This window comes from Staurois parvus, unplaced genomic scaffold (assembly GCF_062004578.1).
Source record: "Staurois parvus isolate SC_StPar_1 unplaced genomic scaffold, SC_StPar_1.0 ptg000025l, whole genome shotgun sequence".
NCBI lineage: Eukaryota > Metazoa > Chordata > Amphibia > Anura > Ranidae > Staurois > Staurois parvus.
Window position 1 is genome coordinate 19325014 of NW_028317821.1, and position 24398 is coordinate 19349411.

Consider the following 24398-nt stretch of genomic DNA (forward strand, 5'->3'; position numbering starts at 1 on the left):
TTTGGACACAGCTATTGTATAGCCCGCTGACAATGTAGGTGGATTTTTATTATAGCTTTAGAATCTGAATTATTCGTAAATTAAGTGGAAAAATATTTCTAGTGACAAAGACTTACACAAAAGCCATATGCAAACATGTTGTAGCTTAAGGAAAAAAACCTCCAAAATATCTGAAGAATACATGACTTGAATAACTGGAGACTTCAACTAAATCTGTTAGGTATCACTGAGAGTGATCAGTGTGGAAAAAATATACACACAAACTGACAGCTTTTTAAATACATTTTGTTAAGTTGAATTTATTCTTATTTTACTCATTTTAATAGACAGCTATTGCATAAGCATAGTTTTAGTTCAGTAAATGTTTCTTTGAATTATATGACCCAAAGCATTAGAACAATATTTCACAATGATATGCACTGAATATACCTTCAGTTCGGGAAATATTTTTCAGTACAAAATCTTAATGTGGCCTGCGACTATCAAAGATAACAGGAAAATCATAAGCTGTAAAAAGTCTATTAAATTTTGACATCACAGGCAATTATACTAAAAAGGAAATGAAAGCTGAAAAATATTGTAGAAACCTCCTTGACTGTCACTGCTGATCTAGTGGATTTAATAACTGAATCACTGACCTGAAATAAGTACACCAATCAGGATTCTGTCTCCACTTTGACTGTACTTGCTGCAAGCTTTTTCAAGACAGATATCTAGCATCTTCAAAAGGTCAGCTGTGGTAGTGTACTACAGATTTCCTACAACAGAATGCTAGTCCTAATTTATTTTAAAAATAGTCAGTGAAACTGATACATAATTAAAGACCTAAAAATAATCCATAGTGGTTGGTTTTGTCTAAATTGTATTTGCTTATTAAAGCCCATGCCCAAAGGAAGGCATTCCTCCTCCAGTACCTTCATACCATCATCTTAAGCCCACTCACCAGTGATTAAAAAAAACAAATCTGAAACCTTTGTAACCATTGGACTCGGCTAACTCCTGTATTTATGTCCCAAAGCCCTTCCTAACTCTACTAAAAAGGTGTTATTTTCTGTGTTCTTTAAATGTAAATTTCTCATGTCTTCTTCTAAAAAGAAAGTAAGGGGAAATTGCCCTAGTATAGACACAGGTAAAAGTAAAAACCATTGCAGTTGTCTGTATGCTCATGGGATGGTCAGGATCAATTTTATCACAATGTCATGTGACAGAGGTATGTGAGAATCCCAGTACGTCAGCAGATTTTAAAATACTCAGACCAGCCCATCTGGCATAAAAAACCATGCCACGTTCAAAGTCACTTAAATTCCCTTTCTTCCCCATTCTGATGCTTGGTTTGAACTTCAGCAAGTTGTCCTCGCCAGGTCTAGATGCATTGAGTTGCTGTTATGTGATTGGCTGATCAGCAATTTGTATTACCAAGCAATTAAACAGGTGTACCCAATAAAGTGGCTGATGAGTGCATAATAAAAAGTAATCAGTGTGGTAAAATATAATGTAGATATGTGAACATGGACATTAGCAATGTCTCTACATGCTCAGAAAAAAATATGTAACTGTGATTCTTTATCATAACATTTTAAAATAAATACATAAGGCGAGTTTAATTAGAAAATATTTATTTCTGACAATAAATGAGTACTATAAACACTGGATAAACTTTAATATAACAAAGTGTATAAATAATTAAGTAGCAGTTCTTCAAACAGAAAAATATGAAAAAAACAAAACTCTAACAGCACACAAGGACAAATAATATCTCTTTTTTTACAATATGGATAATAATGCTACATATATCATCATATGTAAAATACAAGTTCCAATTTCTAATTCAGCAGCAGCTACAGTACCTAACATTGCTTGAATTCAACATACAAAACACAAAAGGTAATAATGCTGCTGTATCTAAAAACATAAAACCGTATAAATGTAATAACTTACTATAGTAAGGAAAAAATATTAAATCTTATTACAAACAACAAGTTGTAAATTATACAATTTACAGTACAGAATTGAATTCATTGTGTACAAGTGCTGATCTGTTAGTGCCCTAGATAGCAGATGCAGTTCCGTGTCCAGTGAACAATGAGGAATTCTAGACCTAATCCCAGGCACTCGGACCCAACTAGAGAAGTAAACTCATCAGTGACGAATTCTATAATCCTCTTTACACAATACTAAATTAAATGGGTACATTAAATATTGGAAAGGAAGTCCAAAACAAAGAAGTTTTCCTATCTACCAAAAACATCACCTTTATAGGGAAAACTTATTAATAGCCTCACCAAAGGATGCTCGTCCACCTGTTTGCTGGATAGCGGGAACTTAATCTTGTCTGATCCTTGGGAATGCAGGCTCCTGGAGATGGCATTGCTCCATAGTCATTGTTCTATTGGCGTTTCTTTCTTGAGAAAATCCTGCAATAGAGGTGAAGAGCAAAAGAACTGAGAGCAAAAGAATAAATTGCCAGTGTGAGAGTCAAGCTAGCAGGGATAAAAGTGAAACACTGTTGGCTGTCTGAAAAAATAACACATACAAAACTGAAATGTGCTCCTGAATTAATTATATATTGGATAAAACAAACTATTCTTAATTAGTAACATGAACAGATGTAAATGTTACAGATTTGATGGGGCAAAATGCATACTAAAATAAACCATTGCAACCAATCAGAATGATCTTTTATTATCCTGACTTCAATCAAATCTGATTGGATATGTTGGGTTGCTGCCTATTATCACTTCTCCTTCTACTTCTTCTAACACATCTTCTCCTGCAATAGGCCAGTTGATCAGTTCCCTTGGAATCTTAAGATTTAAAGGACCAGTCCAACATGGTGGCTTTGCTACTCCAAAACATCAGCCTGTCCTTTATCTCAAAATAGGAAAGTTGGCAACCCAAATTATAATGCTATCTTGGAAGTGTATGTGCAAGGGAAAAAACATAGCATGAGAAATATGTAGCTAATTTAACCCATAAATACACATCTATGCCAGTAAAGATAGGAATCAGCATCAGAAACCATTAAGGGTGACATAGTGATCAGCTGTCACATACAGTATATAGTTATATAAGTTTAGAATTGTGAGGGTTAGGGACTGATGTAAATGTACAATATATATGTAAAGCACTGCGTAAATTGATGGCACTATATAAGTACCTGAAATTCATAAATAAGTGAATGCAGCCACCTCATCTAAGGACTGTAAGCTAAAATATATAGCATTTTCCTTCTTGGGTTTAGATATCCTTTAATTGGGTCCTCAACATCTAAAAAAGTTAAATGTGCCTAAGCAGTACCATGAAAAATGCACCTGAAATAAAGCAGTGCACTCCCTGGCATGTGAGGATGTTTGGGGACTTCTGTTGTATTTCATAATTTGCTGCTCATTGTTCTCCTTGCTGGAGGCTCTGACATGAGGAAGCAAAGCCAAGCCTCTACTAAGATAGCCTTCTCCACAAAGAGACACAATGCAGAAGAAGTAATGGTAAGGCCTAGTTTACACTTGTGGCTGGAGGTAGGGGGTGGTAAAAAACAACATTTTTACTGCCTCCCGATCACTCCCCTTAACCAAACACAGTGGCCAGAGGGAGAAGTACACTTGCTATGGTCGCAATGCCTTGCTTTGCCACAGGAGCAAGAATTATGTACCCTGTCCTGGCTGGTGTGATGATGTGAATGGGGCCACGCCACCTCCACTCTGCAACCACTTTCAGTGCATGTGGTTGTGGCATGGTAGTGCATAATTTACAGAGTTAAAACAGACAATGAGGAGATGACATATCACCTCTCAGTCGCCTGTCAAACATCACTGTGGATTGCTCTTTAGAGGACAATGCAAATATAAACAAGCCCTTAATGATCAGTTGCAGGGAGACCACTGGCAAGTGACATATAAAAATAAAAACTTGTCTTTTTCAGCTGCAACTGAGCTCTTTTTGAGAGAAGTGATAGGAGGCTTTGAAATAGAAAAAAAATAATCCTTTCATCAAATGTATAATTTGTATTCAGTTTGTGGGTTTTCTTTCTTGTCATTTTTATTCTGGCAATGCATTCAGGATTGCTAGTGTTATAGACTTCCTGCCTCCGGTTGGCATAAATGCTTCCATATCAAAAACAGTAGAGATTAGAATGACTTGAATGCAGTAAAAGGATTTTAAACTGTATTTACTTAGGTGTGATTTTTCCAGTTTAACACTTGTCTGGCACACTTGAAGAAATTTTATGACAAACCTTGCAGATTTATATTACGTTGACAGTGGAGTACACAATGCCAAAACAGTTCTTCGTGATAGATATATCCTATTTATCATTATGTATATATACATAATGATAAATAGAATATCTCTATTTATAAATGTTTTCACACAAGATTCATATAACTGTCACATAAGATTCACACACTTTTCAAGTTTCAAATTTCAGGTGGAAAAGTGCATGAATCCTGTGTGAAAATTGTTTTCGTCTTGTGTGAAAAAAAAGTATAAATGAATGTATATCTAAAGGCATAATAAATGAATGTATATCTAAAGACATTTTACTCTTTGGATAGTTTAGGAAAGAGTTAGGACCCTTATCAGATTTATTTTACCATGAGGATGCACATCAAGAGGTGGCCACAAAAACCATGACCGAATGGCCAGTCACTTGAGGACCGCACATGTGCGACCTCCTGGGACCCGTGATATGGGTATCCTAGGAGTCTGTGGGCATTGTACATGCCAGGGAGGGATCCACCAAAAAGGTATTTTCCCATCATAAACGTTTTAGGGATCCACCACTTCACCGCACTATATCTATTCCCATGCCACCATCTTATTTTGACATCACCAGGGGTGCCAGATGTTTCTCCTGAGTTGTGCAGCGACCATGATGCGCATTCGCCAAGGCTGCAGACACTGTACATATCATTCTGTCCTAGTCCAGAAATATGGAGGTGCATGGAGAGGTTCTCACAATAGGTAAGTTCCCATCATAATCTTTTTTTGAATAGCAAATTCTGTTAGAGGATGGAGCATGAGGAGATTGGTATAAGGTTGATGGGGAGGGTAATGTTCAGCTTTAATAAATGTAATACAATATCTTAGTTGGCACTTTGGATGCAGTTACTTGTAATTGCATTGGCAATACAGACTCTAGCAGAACCTGGAGCACCAGTGGAATATACTATGACTTGTAAAGATAAAAGTGATGTGGGCAGTTCTACATACCTGACAGATGCCACTGTAGCAGCCAATGGTAATTAAACAAAGTGGATTTAGAAATTTCACCCAATATAAACATATCCTCAGACCCTGCTATCCACAGAAACATAAACAGGGACAGAAGAAGAGGACCCTGGAATATTACCTTCTTTAGAATTTCTTAGCTGTCAACACATAGAAAAAGGATCTCTGTGTCCTCCAGCTCTGATTTCCCCCAAGACTGTTCTACTATTGCAGTCACCGATTTATGTACTTCCATCACTATAATTCCATTGCACCACCTCATCACCTTTACACTAACCCCACTTCTAGTTCATTTCTTCCATGCCATGTCCCTTTATTCTGCCTTCCCTAGTGTCATCCTAGCTCTGTTCTTCTACCTCATATCAACACATATCTCACCCTATAGAAATAAAAAATATTCTTGTAAGCTGCTATACAAGCAACTAATCAGTTATATAAGCTGCCTGCACCATTCACATACTCATATATGTGTATATACCAAAATTAAAACAACAAAAAGTGCCGAGCAAACTAAAAACTACACGTATTTACTAAAAAGTCAAAATTCCCAAATTTTCCACAGTCTATATTAGTGTTTTGTTTTCTCATATATGCTGTGACCTCTTTTAAAGTGACACACCCATCCATGCTGGTGCCTTTAAATGCTGTGAGACCTCCACCAGATGTGCTCTCATCTGCAGCCTATAACCTTACTGTTATGTAGAGTTATACAACTCTTGTGTCCCCCAATGTGGGCTATAAGATTTCTTCTTGGTAAATAGATTCTTCAATACTCTTTGCTCCTGCAGTATCATGAGCTCTCAAACTCACTCCCATGTATATTTCTGCTCAGCAACATATAAAGAAAAAACAGCCAAACATAGTGCTTTATCCTTACATAAATTTAATTTCCTTAAACTACCAAATATACACTCACATTTACATGGTGCTAGATTACACCAGATATTGCCGGCATAATATCATCTCACCCTACTTTTGCTCTGGATTCTATTAGGTTACCCTTTATCCATACCCAAACCTTTTGTCTGTTCATATGTTCTGTATCATCCTTTCATTTATTTCTTTCAAGTCATTCCATGCCAACTCAAGCTGACTCATGGTTAAGCTACATTTGAAAGCATTGTCAGTCATTACTATGATAACCAGAGACTGCCTGGGAAGATGTATCCATAATGGTATTTGGAAATAAATTTACAAATTAGGTCAAGAGAGAATGGGATCTGCAGTCATCAATGCAACCTGGATGGAGGTGGACATTGTTTAGAGGTGCTCAACCTTTTGAAGAGCGAGGGCCACTTAAGTGATTTGGTAACCAGTCATGGGCCACAATGAAATGATATGATTCAAAATGTCAAATTTTTTATTTTGAATAGTATAATGAACATTTTCCTTCTGCAGCCTCTGAATGCTGGTGGGAGGGAAAGGTGAAGAAGCTGGCTTTCAGGAGGAAAAAAGAGAGGGTTGGTTCCTGTATATGCAGCCATGGCCTCTCCTACTGTCCAAGTATAAAACAAAATGTAAAATGAAATAAAAAACAAGAAGCGCACCAGCCTTGCGCATTACCTCAGCGACCAAAATTTATTACTTGTAAAAAACATACTCACAAACAGCGAATAAAATCAGGCATGTAAGTCCTCTCAGGGACTTGAAGATAACATGAGTCCCATCAGGGGAGTAGGTGTTCAGTACAGCTGACGCGTTTCGAAGGGAGTCCCTTCTTCCTCAGAGCTCTGAGGAAGAAGGGACTCCCTTCGAAACGCGTCAGCTGTACTGAACACCTACTCCCCTGATGGGACTCATGTTATCTTCAAGTCCCTGAGAGGACTTACATGCCTGATTTTATTCGCTGTTTGTGAGTATGTTTTTTACAAGTAATAAATTTTGGTCGCTGAGGTAATGCGCAAGGCTGGTGCGCTTCTTGTTTTTTATTTCATTTTACAGTGCTGATTGGGCTTCCCCAGCCTTGGTTTGGAGCTGCACAGCCCTTTATGCAGTGGTGTTCGTTCTCCCCAGGCCTGGTTCCATCTTGTGCCACCTGTCTGAGTCTTGGAGCGCAGGAGAATTCTTTTTCATAAAACAAAATGTGACAGAGAGGCTGCATGGGCCCCCTGGAGCATGGGGTGGGGTCGCTATCAATGTCCTGAGTCCCCTACAAGGCTGCTTTCACACTGATGAACTGAGGTTTACCCACATCACTTGTGCAACACAGTGCACCTGAGGCTTTCCTGCGAGTTGCACTTTGCCGTAGACTTCTAATATACCTAGTGAGTGTGGTGCACTTTCTGAAAGCACATTAAAACTGCAGGATATAATAGAAGTCTATGATTTAGTGCAGGTAAACCGCAGGAAACCCCCTGGTGAACTGCACTGCAACCGCATATCAGTGTGAAAGCAGCCTAATAGTTGTTAACCTTTTATAGGTGATAATATGCCCATTGAAAATGCACAGTGCATGTGTTGCTTAATACAATCCTCTTCCAGCTTCTGCAGGCATCGCTCCTCAGGCTGCACCCAAGTGCACCTAGTATCACCCCACCTGGGACAGGAGCTGGTGTTACAAAGGAAACATGAACTTATGTGGTTCCTGTTCCCTCTGTGGCCACCTGTTTCCTCTGCTGCTGGCACTGGCTCGATGCACTCTGATGCTCTGGGATGGTGGGTTGGCAAGCCCAGATTGCGATCCACAAGTTACCAACCCCGGGTATGCACTTCCACGGTTTAAGGTCAAGGGCCATATCAGAGGTTTCCAAGGGTGCGGCCTGCGGGCCACAGGTTGAGGACCCCTGAAAAGATAGTCCATGCTGCCTTTGAGTATGGAGAGCTGATGGGGAAGTGAGTATTACCTTGCTAATAGTTTTTGAAACAGTGACTAACCAAGGGCAGTGTTATACACCATATTATGTTGTCTACTGATCATTGTGGGCTTTATGCTATGGAGGTGTGTGGCTACTGTGATGAATTTAGGTGGGCATCTGATCTAGAGGAATAAGATAGGCTTGTTGGCCTGTTGGTCAGGTTAGGCAGTGATGGATGTTGGTATGTGTGGGGGAATGCTTTAAGGCTTATATACAGTAAGTGAACATGACATGCTCACTTGGTTTACAAAGTATAATACACTTTTTTTTCCAATGGCATAACAATAGTGTGTTATTTACTGTACAATTCTAGTTGGTTTCCTGTTGTAGACCTCTATTTTTAAACTATCACCTTCAGGTTGCATTCTATTACCATGATCACAATGATACATATCAGCTTTTACTTTTTTCACATCTTATACCTATATTTTGAAAAGACATTTGATTTGCAATGGAGGCCTACATGTACAGTATGTATGTGTATGTGTATCTGTTTACAATTCAGTTTGATGTAGTTTATAACCATAGGAACACTACCACACAAATCAATGCATGTAATATTAACATGCAAACTAACAAATATAGATCTTGTTCATCCATTTGACTTCAAATGTACCATAAGATAATGAAAGTAGTCGTCACATTTGAAGACTATTTAGACACATACTGCAGTGATTTTAATGCATGTTACCTGGGGTTGGTTTCATTCAACAAATCCTAACCACACAGTGCATTTGGCTGTGAACCTTAGTTCTAAAGCTGCAGTGAACTTGTAAACTATAGAAAAATCTTTTTTTTGAGTGAAATTCTTTTATTGTTATGTGAGTTACCGTTACATTGATGTCTCCTTAAATGCTGTCCTAGTGACTGCTGTCACTAGGAGAAGAAGCAGAAGTAATCTTTCCAATGGAAGACATACATAAGAGCAAGAACCTAGCAGAGGTTGTAACCCTTTCCCACTCAACATTTTTTTGTCTAGTTCTATATGCTCACTTTCTATCCCGTTGACCCTCCATCAGTGGGAAATGATCCTCAAGGGCACAAAGGCAGCTATATGAACCTGATATTTGTTCTCACCACTTTTATACCCAAAAAAACAAAATTTTACATGTTTAAAGAGTAGTTTGAAGAATACTAAACATTAAGATTTTTTTATATTTGAAGGCATATCCATCAGCCTCATTCATCATATAGTAAATTCACAGCTACTTGGAATAATAAGCACCATAACAGTACTTCACTATGGTTCCTTTCTATACTGTACCATCTAGGTCAGCCAAACTCTTCTTAATAACCCTTCAATTCTGTTCACTGCAAGTCTGATAGGAAACAGAGCTGTTAGGTCTTTCTTTATTGTTCTGTTACTCTGATCCTGGTGTAAATTAGCAGAGAAACTTTAAAGTGTTTTTTCCACTTTTGCAGTCGAATTGGGATAAAACCTACATATATTTGTTATATGTTCTCATTCACATAGCATAACCTAATGTGTAATGTTAGAGAGGGGGTTTGGGGAGTTAGGGATAATAATGGAACCATTGTCTGTACTGTGCTGGCAGATATGATTATCAGTTTTGAGCTAGCTATGACCATTGTCTGTCCTAACCATGAGTTAAAGATCTTGGGGCTTTTGTTCTGTGAGAAGAAACTATCTGTCCCCAATATGTCTTTCTATTTTGCACTTTGAAATTGTTCAGAGTAGCTTGCAGCCTGCTCAAATGCCCAAAGAAGCAACTAGCAGAGTAAAAATATTTTTTTAAAAAAGCATATTTTTAGGTATGCTTTGTGAATGGGAACACATAAAAATATTGTGGGATTTTATCAAATTTGACAGCGATGTGGAAATATACATTAAGACATGGTATGAAGTAACCCCAATAAACTTCTCAGAAGCTCTTTTACAATCTGAAGTGAATTAAAGAGAGATACATTTCTTCTGAGGTATTCTAAATTGTCTGATAATGTATGCTGAACAAAATGTATAATCCACCTGGGGTATGTTGCAAGTGGTTGCAGCTATAAACTATAATAGGTGGGCCACTACAGCAGGCAATTTACTTTATCCACTATTCCCAGTCATTATATACAGTGAAGGAAACAAGTATTTGATCCCCTGCTGATTTTGAATGTTTGCCCACTCACAAAGAAATGATCAGTCTAAAAATCGAATGGTAGGTGTATTGTAACACAGAGACAGAATAGCAACAAAAAATTCTAAAGAAATGCATGTCTAACAAATGATGCACTGATTTGCATGTTCATGAGGGAAATAAGTATTTGATCCCCTATCATTCAGCAAGATTTCTGGCTACCAGGTGTCTTTCATACATGGAACACGCTGAGATTAGAAGCAGTCTCTTAAAGGGAGTGCTGCTAATGTCATTTTGTTACCTGTATAAAAGACACCTGTCCACGGGAGCAATCAAACAATTCGATTCCAAACTCTCCACCATGGCAAAGACCAAAGAGCTGTCCAAGGATGTCAGGGACAAGATTGTAGACTTACACAAGGCTGGACTTGGCTACAAAACTATTGCCAAGCAGACAACAGTTGGTGCAATCATTCGCAAATGGAAGAAACACAAAACAACTATCAGTCTCCCTAGGTCTAGTGCACCATGCAAGATCTCACCTCATGGAGTGCCAATGATCATGAGAACAGTGAGGAATCATCCCAAAACTACACGTTAGGATCTTGTCAATGATCTCCAGGCAGCTGGGACCACAGTCACCAAGAAAACAATTGGTAACACACTACGCCGACAAGGATTGAAATCCTGCAGTGCCTCCAAGGTCCCTCTGCTCAAGAAAGCACATGTCCAAGCCGTCTGAAGTTTGCCATTGAACATCTGAATGATGCAGAGGAGGACTGGTTGAAAGTGTTGTGGTCAGATGAGACCAAAATCGAGCTGTTTGGCACCAACTCAACTCGCTGTGTTTGAAGGAAGAGGAATGCTGCCTATAACGGGCAGCACAGTGGCTAAATGGGTAGCACTTCCGCCTAGCAGTACTAGGGTCATTGGTTCGAATCCCAGCCACAGCACCACCTGCCTGGATTTTACATGTTCTCCCTGTGCCTGCATGGGTTTCCTCCCACACTCCAAAGACATGCTGGTAGGTGAATTGGATCCTGTCTAAATTGGCCCTAGTATGTGTATGTATGAATGTGAGTTAGGGACCTTAGATTGTACGCCCCTTGAGGGTTAGGGACTGATGTGAATGTACAATATATATATGTAAAGCGCTGCACAAATTGACGGCGCTATATAAGTACCTGAAATAAATAAATAAATGACCCCAAGAACACCATCCCAACTGTCAAACATGGTGGTGGAAACATTTTTTTTTGTTTGTGTTTTCTGCTAAGGGGACAGGACAACTACACCGCATCAAAGGGACGATGGACGGGGCAATGTACCGTCAAATCTTGGGTGAGAACCTTCTTCCCTCAGCCAGGGCATTGAAAATGGGTCGTGGATGGGTATTCCAGCATGACAATGACCCAAAACACAAGTCCAAGGCAACAAAGGAGTGGCTCAAGAAGAAGCACATTAAGGTCCTGGAGTGGCCTAGCCAGTCTCCAGACCTTAATCCAACTGAAATTCTGTGGAGGGAGCTGAAAGTTCAAGTTGCCAAATGTCAGCCACATAACCTTAATGACTTGGAGAGGATCTGTCCAGAGGAGTGGGCCAAATCCCTCCTGAGATGTGTGCAAACCTTGTGGCCAACTACAGGAAACATATTACCTCTGTGAGTGCCAACAAGGGATTTACCACCAAGTACTAAGTCATGTTTTGTGAAGGGGATCAAATACTTATTTTCCTCATGAACATGCAAATCAGTGCATAATTTGTTAGATATGCATTTCTTTAGAATTTTTTGTTGCTATTCTGTCTCTCAGTGTTACAATACACCTACCATTCAATTTTTAGACTGATCATTTCTTTGTGAGTGGGCAAACATTCAAAATCAGCAGGGGATCAAATACTTATTTCCTTCACTGTACCTTCATATAACATTGTGTTTTTCGCAGATAAGAAGTGAAAGCAATGAAAACTCTCACCTACGACATATGATTTTGCTGTGTCTGTTGTTGCTGTTGTTGTTGCTGCTGTTGAATTAATATCTGTTGTTGCTGCCTGCGCCTGGCAGTCCTCAGCTTCTCAAAACGAGCTTCCATCTCATCCAACACCTTGGGTGTGTATCGCACTACCAGTTTAACACTGTCTTTTGCAGCCTTCAGCAACTCCACTGCCTTCTCGTGATGTTCTCCTTCCACGCTCTGCATACATGAGAAGAAACACCTCAAATCATCACTCAGTTCAATTAACACTTTTTCTAGGTAGTGAGGAAAGAAATGTTGTGTGAAGTGTAAATTCCCCTGTAATAAATGTTCTACTGAAATCGGTTTCAGTATATCTTTACCTGTAAAGCTGGCAACACACTAATCAAATGCATCAGAACCGGCCAAAATGTACTTCTTGGGTGGCCTCTTCAGCACCCTTTTGAAAAATTGAGAGTTCTGTAGAAAATTATCAGCCAAGCAATGCCTGCATCCAGCCAGAATCAGCCACTGTTCAGGCACTGTGGCACCCATCAGTTCTTCTTAAACATTGAAGCAAATTTAGCAACACTTAATTTTTCCTGTTAAATATGTTCTTGTAATGTGTATGTTTACCACTTACAGGCAGGGCCGGTACTTCCATTAGGCAAACTAGGTGGCCGCCTAGGGCAAACTGCCACCTAGGAGTGCCTGGGGACAGCACAGACCAGTACTCTCTGTTTGTGTGGCACCGCCACATCATGAATGATCCTCCGGTGAAAAGAGGGGCAGAAAAGGGGGAGGAAGAAAGAGCAGAAGAAGATGTTGGGTGTCTGGGGCCAGTGTAGCAGCTGTACTGCCACTCCTTCCAGTGTTCCTCTCAGACTCAGTCCCTCACTGCAAGCTGGCTGGCAGCTGCTGATCACTGTGGAGTTACAGCCCTTCTCTTTTCATTTATCAGCGGGAGCAAAGCTGCGCCTGTGAAAGAAGGTAATGTCTGATGTCTTGTGTCTATGTGAGTGTGACCCGACCGACCACACATCCATCACATGTGCAATGTGTCAGTGAGCGATGACATCATCACAATCCCACAGTCTGCTCTTCCAGTACCTGCTGGGCCTGCTGATCTGTGTCAGTGTTGGTGGCATGTTGTGTTGGATCTGTTACTGTGTGGCATCGCTCAATTCAGGTGTTCTCTCTGTGTGTGGACTGGGCTGCCTGCTGTCACAGTGTTTTATCTCCCCAATTGCCTAGGGAATTCCAGCGTGGGATCTGTGAGAATGTGTATTTATCATCCTCCACTCACTGCAACTGTCACCCAGCCACTGCCAGCCACTGATACAGTCCTTCCGTGACACTGATTTGTCTTTAACATTGGTACTGGTGGCATCTTATGGCACTTATTTATGCAAATTAAAAGAAACTTTGCAGTTTCATATTTAGTTAATTTAATATTTTCTACCAGTTTTATTTTTATTTATTTGTTTATCTTTTTTTTGGGGGGGGCGCAAGTAGCTAGTCTTGCCTAGGGCGCAAAATAGTCTAGCACCGGCCCTGCTTACAGGTCATTATTACCTCTCACAGAAATTACACTACTCCCCTGACGATGTCTTTATCTATGTTTTTCTCCACAAAGAGGGAGCCATCTTTGTTCAGGAACTATCCAAGGTCATCATCTACTTGTGGACTTGCTGGCTCCAGAGATGAAACAATTATGAAAATGCTGGTGCCTGCAAAGTTTTGCGCTGTGATCTCTCATGTTTTTGCAGAATGATTAGTCTCCTGCAGCAGCCATTTACCTTGTAACTTGCTATAAGGTTACAATGTTTCAGTCTGATCACCGGTGAAGGGTTGATAGGACCAGGGCTTTCCTTCTGCTTGCAGCAGACTAATGGGATCATCTCAGTCTACCAAAGTAACTTGACTGAAGCCCAAGGACTTCTTTTCAGCATTGAAAGGTTTAACTGTGTTGCTTTATGTTTTGACATGTTAGGAATTTGTACTGAGTTATTTGATGTAAATGTTTCTAGCTTAGAGATGTATCTGTAATTTTTTTGGTGCATATATATCCGACTTATTATTTCATCCCTATAGGAAGTGGAGCGTGGCACTTGTTTATTATATAAATTAGGCTTGAGGAATATGTGATATGCTATGTTGTGTTGCAAGCTCTACAAACAGTTTTTGGTGGTATTGGTTGGACATATTTTATATATTATTTTAGATCTGTGAACTTACTGAGAGGTCTACTTTAAGCCACATGAAGGGAAAAATATGGACGTGTCCTAATGGTTTGTATGAATGCTTGCATATACTTCTATCTAAAAATGTACCCAATGGCATCCAGCAAAGTGTTCATTACATCATTATTTAATTATTGGAAATTTTTAAACAGCCCTTGTTCTCCTGAATGGATGCTTTGAGTGGGCCCCTCATTAAGGAGAGTACTGATACCAGGAACAATGTGGATTTACCAGAAATGAGCTGCATCATTCAGTATCAGCAATTTCATAATGATATCATTAGCTTAAAAGTATGGGATATTCATAACTCACAATAAAATTTGTATGTTTCACTTCAAATTAACTAGATAAAGTATTACATGCAGACATGCAGAAAGACTGAATACGTAAAAACAGTCTTGTATGGGCATGGCTGATGTATGCTCTCCACAAACCTACCATTCCACTGCTAATGGCCACAAGTACACAAATAATATCATGTTAAAAAACAAAGTAAGTTAGCCATACCACTCCATTCACAGAAAGCAGCTGATCTCCCCTCTTCAGTCCTCCATGTCGCTCTGCTACCCCTCCTGGAATGATGCGAGAGATGTAAATTGGGGAATTCTGTTCCTTTCCCCCCATGACATTGAAACCAAGTCCTTCATCAGTTTTTGGCAGCTCCACAACACGAGGGTGAGAATGGCCTTCGCTAGCAGCAAATGCAGCAACTGTAGCCTGAAATAAAATAATTTGTATATAAATGACTCAGGTCTGGTTTTTATCTAAAGACTCTAATGAAATGACCTATTGGCTTTGATTCCAAATTTAGTATTATCAAAATATACAAAAGTAATGGTATTAGTGTGCTGAAGGAGAGGTTATAGGGTCAGTCCAACTAAACAAAATATTTCAGTGTACGGTGGAGAGTTAACCCCCCCACCACCATTGTATCATGCCTCATAAGAACTCCAGTGCTGAGGTCTCTATGCTTAAGTTCTTTAGGCGTACACATTTGTTGCAGTCATCGTAAGGGGCTCCCACTGTCTTATTGGACTTTTCAATTTAGTTTATTAATTGGAGAGTTGAACTGAAGGATATGGTCATGTGGGGAAAGAAAGCATGAAACTAGCAGAGAGAGATCTTTCTGCTTGAATTATTAAGTTATAAAACAAGCAGGTGGCCACCAGATTCCATTTATAAGCAAGGCATCACTTTTGGATAGACTAAAGCCTTTAAAGAACCTAAAGAGTAATGTAATTAGTGGCTTTTCACATTATATTACTAGCATAGCTAGGAAAAAACTTGTATTCAGTCCTTTCTTAAAAAACATTCTATCCCTAAGGGGAATACATATGGTTGTGAAAACAGTGTGTGTTTTTTTAAATACTGCTCTGTTTTTTTTCTCTAATTTCTGCATCTTGGTGCAGACAGTTTACAAGAAGCAACCATGAAAGTCACCATACAACAAGTAGTGCTAGAAAACCACCTGCATAGCTGGATCACTAGGTATTTTTTAATGAAAGCTGCTTATGAAAAATAATTGAAAACACCTTTTGAATTTACATTGACAAGTTAAATATTATATGATATTTTAGTAAGTGAGGTAAGATCCACTTTCTTGAGCGACACCAGTCAAACAATCCAGCAACTCTTGCATCTAACTTTACACAGTGATCTGTATTCAACAAAACCCTATGATGTAAATGTTATTAATTTCAACATGAAATCAAAATGTTGTTTAACGCAAAAACATTTGTCTTCAAAATGTAGAGACTTTAAACACTACAGAGCCTTGCACTGTACATACTAATAATCAGGTTATCTAAAAAAACTGAAGCTCCCTGTAGGGGGGTTGAGTTGTTTCTGAGAATACAGATGGTAATGAAATGTTATTTTCAGTTAGGAAATGTGGTGAAGATTTACACGGCAGGTGACATTCTTTCAACAATGCGGTAAATTAAGTTTTATAAGAAACAGAGTATCCATAAAAGACAATCAGCATGCAATAATTAGTATGAATAACTCCTTTAGATCAGAAGTCAGAATTCCAGAATGATAAATTCAGAGATAACACTTCACATTCTTTGTCTCTTGCTACTCAGTTACTTTGTTGTAAGGTCATATCAAGTCCTTATCAAACAAGTTGGATAGATCGACTTGTATACAACAAGCTAGTCCATACATGGATCAGAATTTAGCCAACCTTGCTAAACTGGCTGAGTTTCGATCCCTATGGCTGACTTAAGAGTTAGTGAAATTTCTAGGCTTAAACAGCTGATTAGCTTGTGTTACATGTCACCACAGTTTAATCATTTTACTTTTCTTCATTCAAATTCACGCTAATTGCTAAGAATAGGAAGAAACCTTCATCTGACCACCAATGGTCTTGTCAGTATGTTATAACTGCAGAAACATGCAGCTTGTGCTCACAATTTCCAACAGTAGGATGTGTCCAATTCACTAAAAGCAGCAGAAGAAAGGGAAATGTTATATTTGCAAACTTGATTGATTTGCTTTAAAATTAAACAATCTAAGATGTTTTAAATGTACATTTATTCTTTAAGGCAGATCAATTGCTCATTTCCATTCAAATTTTTTTTTTAAACCACAGAACAAAATTAGACTACTTTGAATGAGCTCCTGTGTTGCTACTGTACGAGATTAACAAAGAAATGAGAAGATGTATGCAAAATGTAAGATAACAGAGTCTTTCCCAACAAAGGCAGTACTGCACCTGTTCCCTAGTAATTGAGTGAAATTTTCTGTGAAAAGAAAATCTAGACTTTTATTAAAATGCTTTTGAAAACTATAGAAAAAAAGTATGCCAGTGGGACTGTGGAAACTTACATTCAATGACGTTAAGATATAGTTTATTAATAGGCAAGGAACGTTCGTCCTGCATTCATGTTATTTAAGATAATTACAAATGTATCACTTTATAAATTGCCAATTATAGCTTTCAGTGTGGGATTTATAGTCAAGCTCTGTCGTACTCTATATTTCTTCACAGTCTTCCGATGCAAAAAGCTTTTTAACATTCATTTTTTATGATTATATTTTACTACTCAAAAAGGCAGAAATACTGGAATGTGCAGCCTGTTATTAAAATCCATTATAATTGTGTTCTTAGCATTACAACTGTCTTGGTTTTTTCAAAATATCTCTATACAGATTTGTCTTTGTGAACCAGAAACATATATTCATTTGAATAGTTCCGAGATCCCATGAGGGATCAATCTTGATGAAATATAGCAACCTCTACAACTGAAACTTAACTATACTGTTAACAGACTTCTACAATCGGTACCCTTTTCTAAAAACTTCATTGCCGCAAAATGTACTGTTAAAATCCTCATTGTGTCAGAATGTAATCCTTAGACCACTTTATTATTTAAAGGCTTATTTTAAGGCTTACTACAGTTCACTAAAACATATTATCCTTTCTTTTTATAGACTAACCTATTTTTTTTTCCAGAATCCTATCTGACAGTAGCACATGAACTTGTGGTCTGTCCATTCCCTTGTTGAAGTGGTTGTAAACCTCAGACATGAAACATGAACAAAACATATCCCTCTATAGTGTGTACTTGTCTCAGTTAAGAGTACTAATTTTCATTTTGTTCTGCTGCTTTATTCCTCTGCTATCAGCATGGATCACTTCTAATAAGTCTTCCTGACACCAAGGGAAAAAATGGTGACAGGGGAGGGACCTCCAGTTGATTGAGAGCCTCAGCTCTGTTCCTGTGTGGAGAGGCGTCCTTCCCTCCGATCAGTTGTCAGAGCTCTCCTTACTGAGCAATGCAGAGTGTAATTTCAGATCCCCGCCCCCTTTTCATGAATTTTCAGACGTGCTTTATATTTTCTTGATTTTGAACAAATGTAGAAAAGAGAATACTGCAGATAGACAGGTACAACTTATGTAGGAGGATGTGTTTAATCTGTTTATCACCTGAGGCCACTTCACTGAGTATATGTGAGGGTTTACAAATTAAATAAAATATATAAAGTCAGCGCTCCCTACTAGTGTAACAATAAGCAGTTTGCAAATACAGGTAAATATTCACGTGAACTCTAAAAAAGATTGCAGCAAAATAAGGTCACATTAATTGCTTTCCCACCGCCCTATAGCAGAAATACTGCTACAGGGTGGCAGGGGTGTGTATATATATATATACACACGTGATTTTGCACTTCCAGGTAGGGGGCATGCACAAGCTGTGCACACATGCCCTACCCGCCCGCTGTTGGCAGCCTCACCTGTCGATCACCAGGTCCCAGCCGGTGATTCCCTGCTAGCACCCAGCGATCACTGTGTGTTACGGACGGGGGAGAGACCTGTATGTAAACAATACAGATCTCTCCCCTGTCAGCTCCTGCACACTGTTTTGTATGGCTCTGCATAGCAGGGCTATACAAAGGAATGTGTTTACAGTGTAAAGCACACACACAGTTAACCCTTTGATCACCCCAGATGTTGACACCTTCCTCTCCAGTGTCATTAGTGCAATGTCAGTGCTTTTTATTAGCACTGATCACTTTATTGGTGTCACTGGGGATGTCAGTGACAGTCAGTTCCCCCCCAGTGTCAGAATGCCCGCTGCAGTCCCACTATAAGTCGCTGATTGCTGCCAGTACTAGAATATGAAAAAAAAATTCCAGTATCTATATAACCATTTGTAGACACTGTAACTTTCATGTAAACCAATTAATTTCCACGTATTGGGATTTTTTTAGCAAACACATGTAGCAGAATACATTTTAGCCTAAATTTATGATTAAATTATATTTTCACTGGACACGTTTAATAGCAAAAAGTCAAAAATATAGTTTTTTTTCTCAAAATTGGTGGTCTTTTTTTTTTATAGTGCAACAATAAAAAACGCAGAGGTGATCAAATACCACCATAACTTTGTCTCATACTGCAAAGGGGGGAGGAGAGGAGCAGTCCCCCAGGAGCCACACGAGCAGACAGGACTGCTGTTAGTAACCACGGGACCCCATACAGCCAACTTGACAGGGCCCCCCAAACCACAGGCCCCATATAGCCAACTTGACAAGCCCTCCCCCCCATTCCCACAAGAAAACACAGTTTACTAGGCTTCAATTATGAATGAGCACAGTGATTGATTGGTACCAATCACTCATTGTGTTCATTTGGAAAAGGAAGGGGCTGGTAAATGTGACATATTTACCAGACCCTTCCACCACTCTCCATCCTGAAGGATCCTATTGTGAGGGAATGAGAGTAGGGAAGCTGGAAACATTACATGGGTAGGGGCAGCAGGGGTAAATGTATGTTGTACAGGGAGGGGGGGGCAATTACTCGAACCGTTTCCCTGTATGGCTCTCTCTGCAGCAGTTGAAAGCCAGCGGGAAGGAGAGGGAAGAAGCCAGCTTTCAGCTGTTGCAGAGAGAGCCATAGAGGGGATCGTTTCCAGTAATTGCCCCCCCCTCCATGTGGATCACTCTCCCTGCCCACCTCCAATTCACCCAGCTGCCTGGGCCCCTCTGCTGGCCTGGGCCCCATACAGGAGGACTGGTGGTACCCCCTTATCCTGCGGTCCTGCGAGCAGATGTATGGTGTTGTGATAATTAATTAAAACACTGACGCTGCACTTTATATCCGGGCAGCATATATGTGTAGTGAGTTAGCAATTCTTCTGATTGTCAGGGGTGGATAGACTGATTTTTATTGGAGGAAATCGAGTACAACAACTCATATTGCACAAAGGAACTACAAACAAATTTTTGATATATCAAGTTGATGGTACTGTCATTTTTGGACTATTAATGTGACCTTGCACTGCAATTTTATTTAGAGTTTACAATTTAAATGATGCTAGTCATTTTAGCTAAGGGCATATCTGCCCAGTTCAATTTACCAAGGTTTCTTGGTAATCCCACTGACGTCTGTGGAGGGTTTGTTGGTAAACTCTGACTTTTCCATGTGTAAGGCTAATAAACAAACTACAGATAATAAATAAATAAAACATGGAAAGTGGGACACTGGTATAGGGGACATGTACAAATGCAAACAAATCTTATAAAATAAATACAGTACAGTGGTGAGAAGGTATTTTAATGTGGCTTCCAGGGCAACATAGAAAATACACAAATCCTTTAATATGCTTGGAGAAGCCTTAAAGCTGTACAAGATGTTATGGAACACAATCGGGGACAGTGTACATGGTTAGCGCATATTTGGTGGTAAAATTTAAATTTTTTTAAATTTTTTTTGCTAATAGCCTGACCTACATACTGCAGCAGATCCCCATTCTGATTCATCTCTTAAAACAAAAGGACTTTTCTCAGGTAGCTTTAGCAGTGACACATACTATTTCATGAAATGGTAATAGGCCTCTTTTCACCAGCAGGTAGAAATTGGCCAGTAGTTCTTACTGATGCAAAGCTGTCTTGCCACTGGCCAATTTCTATGAAGCTTTCATTAAACCGTAACTCCACGTTTGTTGAGAAAAAAACATTCCCCTCTGGGTGATCTATATACATTGCAAGGATTTTAACACACTTTGTTGCAGATTGAAACCTTTTGTTAAGCTGGCTATACATGAGTCGAATTCCAAATAAATTTTCTTCCAAAGATCTTTTCTTAGAATTTTCTTTCAAATTTCGCACCATTAGTGGGCCACAACAGCGGACGATTTTTGAGCGACCATCGGATTTGAGTGATCGGGCATGTTGGATATTTTTCAAAAAAGGAACAAATTTCTGATCAATGATGGGTGAATCATTTGAGAAATGTAATTGAAAAAGAAATGAGCATGAGCTGTGACCTGGAAAGAAAAGAAAATTCTTGGCCATGAAAATTATTTTCTGTAGCAACAAGAGGTGAAATTAAAGGCTTGGTTGGTTGAATTTCAAAATCAATGGTGGCGCCATCAGAATCACAATCAAAATTTCAGATACTCTAAAGAAAATTTGTTTGGAATTTGACCCATGTATGGCATGCATTATTCTGAAGAAAGAGATGGATGTTTGTCTGTGTCAATAAGCAGAGTGAATCTGTATGGGAATGGTTTCACAATTATCAATCAGCTGCTGCACCTGCAGGGCTCTAAAGAGGAAAATTGCAGGGTCTGCATCCCTTTAGGGGTATCTCACCAAAAATGACATTTTTGTTGCAAGGGATGCCTGCAATCTGACTTGTATCTTAGAGCAAACTTCTGGGCAAATCAGTGAGCCAATCACACAAGCAGGAAATTATGTTTCTGGGGGGTGTTGTGTACACATTCTGTTTACAGAACACCTCCAAGTAGCCATATTGCATTGCGTTTTACAGAAAATTACAGAGCTGCAGTTCGAAAAAGAAAGGTAATTTTTATTAACATTCAATTACAATATGAATTGTGTCGCAACTGTATATGCTATGTTATTTTTTTTTTATTTGCTATTTTTGTTTCCCACAAAAGTGGAGTTACCCTTTAAAAGATAAATTCACCTTTTAGAAAAAAAAATGAATGCACATTTTTTTGCAGGTAAAAAAAAATGTGCATTTATTATTTTTGCCTGCAGGAGCCTGTAAAGGATTGCACCAGCAATCAGCAGGTTGCTGGTGCCATACAGGTCTCCTGCAGATCTGTCAGTATATCTGCTTGCCTTTACGGGATGTACGAGCAAGCAGATATACTGACAGGAAGAATGGATGAACTACCATGGTGCTTCACAGCGCTGTGGTAGTTCATTGAGAACTACAAGCTGCCAGCTGCTAAGACTCTTGGGACTTGTAGTCTCTCATTCAGAGAAGACTGTGAATGAGTGACGCAGCCATGTGGACGGAGCCCTGCATGGCCACTTTTTTAAAAATTTGACAGCTAGAGAGGAGGGAGAAGATCCCTGCTAGCTGTCAAAGCAGGGGAGGGGAGCAAGGGCAGGTCTGATCGTAACATGTTACATGTTACACCCTGAATATGGGTGTAACATGTAACATGTTACAAAAGATGAACTTATCCTTTAAAGCTGAACTCTGGTCAAAGCCATGTTTACACATTTGCACTTTAAAAATAGATGACACAGTCTGTCCCATATCTGGCTGCCTCTTCTTCTGTTTAAAATGTTTACTTTTTTGTTTTAACTCCACACAGAAGTTAAGAGAAAAGAGTAGTCTTTGTTTGAAATTGGCTTCCAGGACCACCATCCGGTGCGCTAGAGACTGCATGCCAGAAAGAACCTTCCATCAAGTGTGCTGACACACATGACCATATCCATGTCAGGTAGAGTGGTGATTATGGTTTGATTAAAAAAGTTCCACAAAAAGCCTTTCCAATAATGATGGGCTTCATGTACGAGTCAAACGTTAGTTCGACTCAAACATGGGCTGTTCATGTGTGCGTTGAACACAAACGGTAAGGGCGTTCGGCGTGCTGTTCGCACACTGTGCCCCAAAATGCAATGCGCCCTGACAGTGCACTGTGATTGGCCAAAGCAATGCACCTAACCACAGGTCAGGTGCAATGCTTTGGCCAGTCACAGTGCATAATGACCCTACCCACTTGTGATGTCATCGCAATATTCTAGAATTGTCATCCCGATGTAGCTGTCAGACGTAAGAAACCAGCGTTAATTTTTTTCGAGTCAGCGGTGGCAGCGGGCGTTGTGATTGACGTTGGATCTACTTCGGAGGACAGGTTTTTTTTAACTGCCTGCCAACCGCGCTATAGCTGAAAGATGGCTACAGCGTGATCATCCAGTTCTGGAAGGCCATCCATGGAAGTCCTCTCAGATTGTGCCCTCTGCCTGCCCCCCTGCCCCAGCATTTCAGTGTCCTACAGACACAGCTGATCACATGAGAGGGTAAAAGGCCAATCACAGTCGCCTTTTACCACGTGATCAGCTGTGTCCAATGACACAGCAGATTACAAAGTAAATACAGTTGCCGGTTATCAGCAACACTTTAGAACTGCCAATAACCAGCAAATGTGACAGAGGAGATCTGCACTGATAATCAGGGCACTCATTATCAGTGCCCTGATTATTAGTGCCACCCATCATTGCCCAGCAGTGCTCATCAGTGCTGCTCATCAGTGCCACCCATCAGTGCAACCCATCAGTGCTGCCCATCAATCCCGCTCAGCAGTGCTGCCCAGCAGTGCTCATCAGTACCACTTGTCAATGTCGCCAATCAGTGTCATCAATCAGTGCTGCCCATCAGTGCCCATCAGTGCTGCCTATCAGTGCAGCCTCATCAACGCACATCAGTGAAGGAGAAAAACTACCCGATGCATTAAATACCACCAAAAGAAAGCTCTATTTGCGACAAAAACATTTCATTTGGGTACAGTGTTGTATGACTGCTCAATTGTCATTCAAAGTGCAACAGCACTGAAAGCTGAAAATTGGCCTGGGCAGGAAGGAAGTAAAAGTGCCCAGTAGACAAGGGGTTAACAAAAGACTTGTCAAAGACTGTCTCCTGTCATTTTTTCCACAACACTTTTTTTTTTTTTTTTTGTAAATGGGTACCATGGTATCATGTACTGCATACTCATTAACATGGGGGAGGGGCGGGATCTGGGGTCCTCCTTGTTAAAGGGAGCTTCCAGATTCTGATAAGCTCCCCACCCACAGACCCCCACAGTCACAGGCCAAGTAGTGTTTTAATTACTTTTTTTTTTTACATTTTGGTGTGGGGGGTTCCCCTCAAAACTCATAACAGACCCGAAGGGCTTGGTATGGATAGGAGGGGGGACCCCACACCATTTAAAAAACAAAAAATAATAATTGTCCAGCAATGCTGGCAATTCTTTTTACATTCAGCTGTCACCTGTAATATTAAAGAATGTTCCACTACTAAAATACTGCATGACTTAATAATATAACTAATGCAGTATTTTAGTAGCTGATCGGTATCTTAACCACATACTCAGATGCGGTAAGATACCGCTCAGTGAATTGTCCCTGTTCAAAGTTCGCGGTTGAACTTTTGGTAGGTTTGAATGTTTGACCTCAAACTGAACAGTGGGTGTTCGACCAATCACTACTTTCCAACTTATCACACTTATCTGAATGATAATGATTGAAATTTGTTTTCATCGTCTTTCT

General features: G+C 39.7%; 1 protein-coding gene across 3 annotated transcripts in view; it reads right to left on the reverse strand.

The window, feature by feature from the left end:
- Positions 1 to 1599: 1599 nt before the first annotated feature.
- Positions 1600 to 24398, reverse strand: part of LIN7A (lin-7 cell polarity scaffold A) — a 118696-nt gene continuing 95897 nt past the window's right edge. The window contains exons 4-6 of one of the 3 annotated variants that reach the window (XM_089652186.1): positions 14871 to 15080; positions 12146 to 12360; positions 1600 to 2414 (exon numbers count right to left, since the gene is read on the reverse strand). In XM_089652186.1, the coding sequence (XP_089508312.1) occupies positions 2387 to 2414; positions 12146 to 12360; positions 14871 to 15080 (453 nt within the window). In that variant the 3' untranslated portion in view covers positions 1600 to 2386. Of the gene's footprint in view, positions 2442 to 12141; positions 12361 to 14870; positions 15081 to 24398 lie in introns of all 3 variants that reach the window. The other 2 variants (XM_089652199.1, XM_089652191.1) reach the window with 2 other exon arrangements.